Source organism: Scatophagus argus, chromosome 18 (genome assembly GCF_020382885.2).
Source record: "Scatophagus argus isolate fScaArg1 chromosome 18, fScaArg1.pri, whole genome shotgun sequence".
NCBI classification, from domain to species: Eukaryota; Metazoa; Chordata; class Actinopteri; family Scatophagidae; genus Scatophagus; species Scatophagus argus.
Genome location: NC_058510.1, coordinates 10641290 through 10650981, shown reverse-complemented (window position 1 = coordinate 10650981; position 9692 = coordinate 10641290). Strand labels below are relative to the sequence as shown.

Here is a 9692-nt window from a genome sequence, read left to right as displayed (position 1 = left end):
TCAGAATCAGAATACTTTATTGATCACTGGGGTAAATTGGGTTTGTTACAATGAAATAAAAAAAATAATAAAATGAATAATAAAATTAAATTAAATGATGACTATAAATGACAATTGTGACAAAGTTACCTTTGGACCAATGGCATTTAAGTCATGAAATGATTTCATTTCAGTTCCTCAGAAAGACCAGAAGTAAGATGCAGGCAAAAATGTTTATACTGTATTCCAAGGGCAGGAAGCACTTATTTTGCAGAGCCTGTGCCAAAAACCTCCATCATAGCTTTTCATCACTGATTCGATGCTGCAACATTAATTATAAGGGACAAAATGAATTGTCACAAGGATAATCAATCAGTAAAACATTCAGTTCAGTCCTTTACCCACAATTGATTCAATTAATTGAAATATCCATAATGTTCAAGGCAAAAGCAAAAACATAGAATGCAACACTGTGTTTAGTGTCAGAAAACAGAAGTGGAGGAAAACATTTTGAAACATTTAACTTGTAACTGGTAAGGGTTTTCTTTTGAGCCAAATATCCAATATCCATTATTATTCCCTTAATTAAAAATAGTGCCATATACAAATACATATGTATGGTAGTGTGTAAAACAAATGCATACAGGAAGTGTTGGCAAAGTACATGACAATAAGAAAACTATCGTTAATGATAATCTTTTGCACATTATTTCTTGGCAGTCAGTAGAGAGATTAGATGTATTATACCAGTTAGTAAACAGACACAACAGACTGTGAAGCATTTCATTTTAAATGCCTCATTCCCATGTTATCGACAGCTGCTGACAGGTCAGCTCCCACAACTTCTGCGCCAGGTCGTCGTCTTTACCGGCCGCTGAGCAATTGGCAGGAGCACAGTCACTGTAATGAAAGACATGTGTGATGAGCAGCTCATAAGAGATCTCTTTCACATGCTCAGTCTAGTATCATTCTTTAGACTGTTTAATTGCTATATTGAATAACACCCCAGTGGTTCCGATTCTGAGGTCAGGAGGCCAGTGTTTAGTGTACCTGTAGTATCCACCGCTCTCTTTCTCCAATGATGGTTCCACTGCACAGTAAATGGTGGTCTGAGCTCCCTGCACAGAGTTTTTGCTAATGGGCTTGAGCATCGTTAAGAGAAACATTTGAACGCCACTCATATGACGCGATAATTCTGTTTTAACGATTCCAGGGTGGAGGGAATATGTCGTCACACCTGTGCCTGAAAGACCAATCAGTATGTGATTAATGCTCATGAATGAAACAGTGTACGAATAATAGAACAAAAAGCCATTTCCACCTTATCTGACAGTCTTCCTCACCAAATATGAGATATAAATATACTGCATACCTTCTAGTCTCTTAGCCAAAGAGCGAGTGAAGAGGACATTGGCTAGCTTGCTCTGGGAGTAGGCTTTCCATTTGTCATATCTCTTCTCACTGTTAATGTCTTCGAGGTTGATGGAGCCCCAGGAGTGAGCCATGGAAGACACTGTGACGATCCTGGCTGGTGCCGATTTCTTAATCAGGTCAATCAACAAATATGTCAACAGGAAGTGACCTGGAGCAAAAAGTAAACGTAAAAAACAAAAAACCAACTTAAAAACAGAATGAACTGTTAAATATAAGTAAGATTCTGGGTGGAAGTCAACAGCTGTTTCAGAAGAATGGGATGCTAAAAACACTAGAACTTTCATCCAGATATAATGGTTGCTTGGACTAAGAAGCATAATAACTAGACAGCTACAAATTGGAGCAAGTTTTACAGTGGTCAGTGTCCATTTAATCACTCAATGATTCAATCAATCATTCAGTGGTCAATCAGATCTATTTCTTCGCAAATGAATATTTTTTTCTTAATTTTAAGTTCAAGCATTACCTACTCATAGGGTATTTAAAAAACCTTTGGGCTTGCAGTGTGAGACTTGTTTATGGTAACCAGGCTGTCTTTATGTTCATCAAAAAGATAAACAGCATGGATTTTCAGTGACTAAATTTACATTGGGGGAAAGATATGTGTGGTACATCGTAACCTTGGCAGGGACAAATGTTCTGATGGCAGGGTGATAAAGACTTGTCTTTATCTTACAAATTTGCCTTATGCGATATCAGTACAACAAGCTTGAATTCATCAATAAATATTTAACAGCAAAAGGATATTACTGCTAAATAGCGGCGTATAATAGAGGACTACATACAGGTGACTGTGAAAGGATTAAATGAAAATCCCTGTTAAAGTGAGGGCTATGTATGTATAAATTGAATTCTAATTATACCATATAATTATAAAATAATTACAGTTGAAGCAAGTTAGTCCCAAATGACCAAAAACAATTTTCAAATTAAGTATTAAAAATGTTACAACAAAATTAAGTGCAAGTTGGCACTTGCAAGGGGAAAAACAATATACTTCTGCCTCCTAGTGGACATTTACGTGCAGGTATGGGGACTGTTTTGAATGCCCTGAGACCTCAGTCTTGAGACATAAAAGCAAACCTTAGACCAGCAGTAATTTACTGATGTTCACAGTCTAACATGACCGAAAATCGAAACGATTACTTCGATACAATTAGGCCCATTTACAGAAAGAACCAAATATCTGCAGAAGTTCATCTAAAATAGATTGTATATGAACACAGCACCATATAACGACATGGTTTTATTACCCATGTGATTGACACCGATCTGCATCTCGAAGCCATCTGCGGTTTTCCCATAAGGACAAGCCATTACACCAGCATTGTTGATGAGGATGTTGAGTTTGGGCTCTTCTGCGAGTAAGAACATTCAGAGGTATATTAATGCGACTGTAAAATCTCTTCATGTGTTGAGTTTTCTGAGGAACAAATTGGTTAACCTTGGTTGATGGCTTCAGCGAATTCTCTTATCGACTTGCTATCTGACAAGTCTAGTTTCATGCAGACAACGTCTTTGTTGCCTGAACTCTCAATGACATCTTTTGCGGCGGCCTGTGCTCTCTCCATGTCGCGGCATGCCATGATGACCCTTGCCCCTAAAGCAGAAAAATAAACAGCGGTGAAATACAACAGCACGAACAATGTCTTACTAAACCGGTGTTGTGTGTGCACTCGCAGACACGCACGTCATATGGGCAAAGAGCACCCCATCATCAAAATGTGTATGTGATGCTCTGCACCGTATTTCAGAAAAGAGAATTCAGAGAGGATGTTCATACCTGGACAAATTGAATCGTCACTGTTTTTATAATATTACAGTGACCAGTTTAGGGTTTAAACAAGGTGTTGCATGCAGATTTCAACCCTCAAATCTGTTATGTCATGTCAGTATACTGTGTGAAGCAGGAGTTTCAAAAGTGAATTGTTTTATAAAATCTAAAATGATATGAAGCAGCTATAGAATTATCTAATGTACAGGATTTATTGTCATCTAGCGGTGAGGTTGTGAACTGCAACCATTTGAACGCCACTTGCCTCAGGAGAACCTACAAGAGCTGCTAAAGATGTGAAAAACAAGAAAGGCCCTCTCTGTTTGGTTCGTTCGTTCTGCTCATCAGAAACAAGGCAATGCCACATGGTGAACTGGACACCCACAGCACAAATGTAAAGGATGAACGTGAAGGAAGGTCACAGAAGAGACCTCAAATGACATCTTCATGTTGATAAAAACTGTAGCAGAAGATTAGAAGTTAAGCCAATATTTATGAAAATAATAAAATAAAAATGTAAGGCTCCATAATTTGAACCAAGGAAGCAAACTTTATTCTTCTAATGTTTCAACTGCTATGTACACAGACAGACTCCTTTCAGCTTTCTACCCTTCACTACAAAAACCCTAGACACATCAGTACACCGCATGGCTGCTAATCGGCGGGGGGGTACATTGGGGGTACCTTACAATATCAACAATTATGTAGAAATATTTGTGTATTGTTTTATAGCATGTATATGTCTTAGCAGTTAAGATAGCACAAGTTATCATTTTCATGTGTTTCTGTCAATAGATCCCTTAAATCCTGCATACTGGACCTTCAACTGCACCTTCACTGCACTGCAGGTTGTTCAGGTCGAGAAATAGGTTCAAGTAGATTCAAATTAGACATGCATTTCTTTGTTTCTCCTGCATGTCTAAAATCAAAACAATAAAATATTTATTGTTGTTGTTGTTGTTGCATTTTCTTTAAACTTTGGAAACTTTAATAGAGCTGGGTGTTGTTGAAGTCTGATACTATTTGCATTATGACTCTAATGTAACAAGTGCCCCTTTTTCATTGAATATGTCAAGATTTTAATAAAACCTTTGTCAATTTTAGGCTGTATTTTATTTAACCACAGTTTTGTATCACAGAAGACCTAAATTGACAAACAAATCAGACATAAAAATAAAGTGAAATACAATACACATTAATATTTGTGTTCCCTTTTTATGTGTGCATTTACTGGTTCACAATTTAATGCAAAACAAATGTTAAGATGACAGTGAGTACAATAGATTGAATTACCTGAGGAGCTGAATGTGATATTTCTATACTCCCTCATCTGATGCAGTATTGTTGTGACTGCAGTACAAAACTCAAAGTACTATTGTTATTAATATTATTATTATTGTTATTATCATTATTATTACTACATTAGCAACATATCCAAAAATATTACATTTGGCCTACAAGAAAGTTGGCTCAAGTCACTATGACTAAGCAAAAAAAAAAAAAAAGCAAAAAAAAAAAAAAAAAGTTCTGTGTTGTTTATGTGAGGATGAGGTGTAACTTCAGAAGATTTAATTTAAACTGTAGCTTTATATTTCAGACAAACCAACCTCTCTTCGCCAAGTCGATGGCGGTCTCTTTGCCAATACCAGCGTTGGCACCAGTGATGACCACAGTTTTGCCATCTAACTTTTCAGCAGAGGACCAGGGAGCCCGAAAGAAACTTCTGGGATATTGAGAAATCACGCTTACTCAATCAACAAAATGGGTGTAACATGAACAACGACAAAACAAACACACTTATTACAAAAACATGTACTAGTTTGGTCTCAGCTAAAACAAAGAAAACTTTCTTTGATGATTTGCTTAGGTAGCAAATAACTGGTTAAAAAGCTATCTTAAATTAGACGTACCATTGGAGCTCAACTAAAAGTACATAATTTAGAGTAGGGATATTTCTATGAACGGAAGGTGTTCTCACCTTGTACCCGACATCTCGTTTTTCCACAGAAGTCAGAGAATGGCTGTACCCAAATTCTGAAAACAAACTTTCAATCTCACACTCAACAGCAACAAACTAGTGATGCGGAAGTGCCGCTATTACTGATGTTTGATAAACTGGGAGGCGACGTAGTGGGAGCTAATTCTCTACTTAGCCAATCAGCTAAGAGGCCGTCGCTGTCGCACAGCACTGATTGGTTAAACTTTATGTATGGGCCCGTCACGTGTGTTTGTGTGTTCGATTAGTAGTACGGGCATAGACGGGGGCGTGGCAAGATAACTGTAAGTAAAGAAACTACATTTATGTCGTTATTTGTGCAGACATTACTTATTTAAAACGATTAAATCATGATTAACTCAATGATTAAAATAGTGGCATTAACTGTGGCTGACTTTATTATGCTTTCTCAGAGAGACCACAGAAGTAAGATGCGGGCGAAAATGTTTATACTGTATTCCAAGGTCAGGAAGAACTTGTTTTGCAGGGCTTGTGCCAAACACCTCCATCATACCTTTTCAAAATCACTGACTAGATGCTCCATCATTCATTATCATTCAAACCATGTCGTTATCATTCCACAATTGATTAAATTGATTGAAATATCCATAATGTTCAAGGCAAAAGCAGAAACATAGAATGCAACACTGTGTTTAGTGTCAGAAAACAGAAGTGGAGGAAAACATTTTGAAATATTTAACTTGTAGATAACAGTAGTCTGACTCACTGGTAGCAATTTGTTCAGACCTTTATTCTCGAAAATCAATATGGTACATTCTCTGCCCAAATCAGATGCAAAAATAATTATCACTATGACATTATCTCATAGTAAAAATGACGAACTCGGGGAACTGCAGTAGATAATAAACCAAAATCAGTGGAGAAACGATACAATAATCTATCACAATGTATTCATAACATTATAATGCGTAATTTTGACTGATTGCTTGATAGATTCTTTGCACCCAATTGATTGAAATATCCATAATGTTCAAGGCAATAGCAAAAACATAGAGTGCAACACTGAGTTTAATGTCAGAGGTGGAGGAAAAAAATTTGAAACATTTAACTTGTACATAACAGTAGTGTGACTCATTGGAAAGGGTTTTCTTTTGAGCCAAATATCCAATATCCATTATTATTCCCTTAATTAAAAATAGTGCCATATACAAATACATATGTATGGTAGTGTGTAAAACAAATGCATACAGGAAGTGTTGGCAAAGTACATGACAATAAGAAAACTACTGTTATTGATAATCTTTTGCACATTATTTCTTGGCAGTCAGTAGAGAGATTAGATGTATTATACCAGTTAGTAAACAAACACAACAGACTGTGATGCATTTCATTTTAAATGCTTCATTCCCACGTTATCGACAGCTGCTGACAGCTCAGCTCCCACAACTTCTGCGCCAGGTCGTCGTCTTTACCGGCCGCTGAGCAATCGGCAGGAGCACAGTCACTGTAATGAAAGACATGTGTGATGAGCAGCTCATAAGAGATCTCTTTCATATGCTCAGTCTGGTCCTGCAAGATTCATATATATTTGAGTATTTTATGTTGTTCTAAGTATCATTCTTTAGACAGTTTAATTGCTATATTGAATAACACCCCAGTGGTTCCGATTTTGGGGTCAGGATGCCACCAAGAAGCTGCAAATTGATCAAGGCTTCTTCATTATTATTTACGGAAACCAATCTGCAGTGAAAAAGTTCAACTTGACCTCAAATGGCATCAGATGTTGCTGATGGGTAGGCTGCAAGGTACTGTCTAAATGTTTAGTGTACCTGTAGTATCCACCGCTCTCTTTCTCCAATGATGGTTCCACTGCACAGTAAATGGTGGTCTGAGCTCCCTGCACAGAGTTTTTGGTGAAGGGTCTGGCCATCTTTATGAAAAACTGTTCAATGCCACTCAGATGATGCCATAAATCAGTCTGGATGACTCCAGGGTGGAGGGAATATGTCGTCACACCTGTGCCTGAAAGACCAATCAGTATGTGATAACTGTACAACGTGAATGAAACAGTGTACGAATAATAGAACAAAAGGCCATTTCCACCTTATCTGACAGTCTTCCTCACCAAATATGAGATATAAATATACTGCATACCTTCTAGTCTCTTAGCCAAAGAGCGACTGAAGAGGACATTGGCTAGCTTGCTCTGGTAGTAGGCTTTCCATTTGTCATATCTCTTCTCACTGTTAATGTCTTCGAGGTTGATGGGACCCCAGGAGTGAGCCATGGAAGACACTGTGACGATCCTGGCTGGTGCCGATTTCTTAATCAGGTCAGTCAACAAATATGTCAACAGGAAGTGACCTGGAGCAAAAAGGGAATTACCTTCATTTTCAAATTAAGTGTTTGAGAGCACAGTATCTCACTGAATAAGTAATATTTAAGGAAGAATGTGTTCTGGACACTCAGGTGAGGGTTTGCTTGGAAAGCTCTAATCCATCAATAAATATTTAACAGCAAAAGGACATTACTGCTAAATAGCGGCGTATAATAGAAGACTACATACAGGTGACTGTGAAAGGATTAGATGAAAATCCCTGTTAAAGCGATGCCTATATATGTATAAAGGTCCAGAAAACTCAGGTCCATTTACAGAAAGAACCAAATATCTGCAGAAGTTCATCTAAAATAGATTGTATATGAACACAGCACCATATAACGACATGGTTTTATTACCCATGTGATTGACACCGATCTGCATCTCGAAGCCATCTGCGGTTTTCCCATAAGGACAAGCCATTACACCAGCATTGTTGATGAGGATGTTGAGTTTGGGCTCTTCTGCGAGTAAGAACATTCAGAGGTATATTAATGCGGCTGTAAAATCTCTTCATGTGTTGAGTTTTCTGAGGAACAAATTGGTTAACCTTGGTTGATGGCTTCAGCGAATTCTCTTATCGACTTGCTATCTGCCAAGTCTAGTTTCATGCAGACAACGTCTTTGTTGCCTGAACTCTCAGTGACATCTTTTGCGGCGGCCTGTGCTCTCCCCATGTCGCGGCATGCCATGATGACCCTTGCCCCTAAAGCAATAAATTAAACAGCAGTAAATACATCAGCACGAACACCACGCACATAATATGGGCAAAGTGCATCAATAAGTGGAATTTAGACAGGACAAAAGAAAATGGGAGCAGTACTTTAATAATATTACTATTACTAATATTTTTTTAAATGAATAAATAAATAAAAACAAATTGAAATTTGTGGTGCCTTGTCAGTATATTGGGTGAGGCGGGATATTCTTATTAAGCAGCTGAAGAACTGTCCATTGCGTAGGACTTAGAGGGATCTGCAACTTCAGAAATTTTAATTAAAACTAAACCAACCTCTCTTCGCCAAGTCGATGGCGGTCTCTTTGCCAATACCAGCGTTGGCACCAGTGATGACCACAGTTTTGCCATCTAACCTTTGAGCAGAGGACCAGGGAGCCCGAAAGAAACTTCTGGGATATTGAGAAATCACGCTTACTTAACTAACTCAAACAATAGAATGGGTGTGACACGAACAAAGACAAGGCAAACACACGTACTGCATACAATTATATTTGTTTTGTATTAATGATTAGCAATTAAGACGTTAAAAAGTTATCTGACATTGACTTATCACAGTTGGAGCACAACTGAAACTACATATTTATTTCTATGAACGTTAACAGTCTCACCTTATAGCTTGCATCTCACTTTCCCACAGCAGCCAGGCTGGCTGTACTCAAAATCTGAATACAAACTTCTGGTCTCACGTTCAACAGCACCGAACTTCCGTAAAGGCGTCGGTGTGTTGAAAATTGGTGGTGCGGATGTGTCGCAAATATTAACACTTGATAGGCTGGAATTTCAGTTAATCATCTGTGACTCATCGCTTTCGGATAACACTGATTGGTTACTGGGTGTATTGGTACTTTACATTATTGGTACTTTAAATTTGGGTCCATCCTTTGTAGTATGTGTGTTCGATTATTACTACGGCCATCGCCAGAAGCGTGGACAGTTAATACTATATAAAGCTTAAGTTCAGTCAGAAAGACTATGTCTTTGCGCATGCCCTTTAAATCACGAGCGTTTTCAGCTCCACTATCTCATTCTACCCTTCTTCCAATCGCAACACGTCGTGTTCTCCTCTAGCCAATCGCTTGCAAGCTGTCGCTCTCTCTCTCTCTCTCTCTCCCCGCTCCACTGTCTTTTTTTTTTTTTTTTTTTTTTTAAAAAAATAAGCTTTATTTGTAAAGGAATTTCCAAACACTCAGTCATTACAGCTCATAAACCTAATAACTTTCTCATCAACACCCCCACTGTCTGAACACTGGTGGGAAGACTCCTTCACATGGAGTTCCCGGAGGTCGTTTACATCTTACCAAAGTCTATTTCTTCTTCTCACATTTATTTTACTTCAGCTATCTCATTCACTTTTCGTTCTTATTAGTTTCTCCTGACTGAACCAAAGAAACTACAGCATGTATATTTTATTTGTGTAGATGTTAGCTATTTA

At 37.9% G+C, this 9692-nt stretch overlaps 2 protein-coding genes across 3 annotated transcripts; both read right to left on the bottom strand.

Annotated features, from left to right (window-relative positions):
* LOC124049679 (retinol dehydrogenase 12-like) lies at positions 1–5303 on the bottom strand. 2 transcript variants are annotated; one of them, XM_046371592.1, is made up of 8 exons: positions 5166–5297; positions 4795–4910; positions 2858–3013; positions 2667–2771; positions 1352–1561; positions 1030–1222; positions 761–879; positions 1–698 (listed from the first exon to the last, which is right to left on the bottom strand). In XM_046371592.1, exons 1-7 carry the CDS (start codon positions 5177–5179, stop codon positions 777–779), a joined length of 897 nt encoding a protein of 298 aa, XP_046227548.1. In that variant the 5' UTR covers positions 5180–5297; the 3' UTR covers positions 1–698; positions 761–776. The 2 variants fall into 2 exon arrangements, with proteins under 2 accessions (XP_046227548.1, XP_046227549.1); XM_046371593.1 differs by having other exon boundaries at positions 1–879; positions 4795–4907; positions 5166–5303.
* A 612-nt stretch (positions 5304–5915) lies between these two features.
* On the bottom strand, positions 5916–9028 carry LOC124049678 (retinol dehydrogenase 12-like). Its single transcript, XM_046371591.1, has 7 exons — positions 8869–9028; positions 8534–8649; positions 8072–8227; positions 7881–7985; positions 7299–7508; positions 6974–7166; positions 5916–6648 (listed from the first exon to the last, which is right to left on the bottom strand). The coding sequence occupies exons 1-7, from the start codon at positions 8880–8882 to the stop codon at positions 6546–6548; spliced, it is 897 nt and encodes a 298-aa protein (XP_046227547.1). The 5' UTR covers positions 8883–9028; the 3' UTR covers positions 5916–6545.
* Positions 9029–9692: the final 664 nt, after the last annotated feature.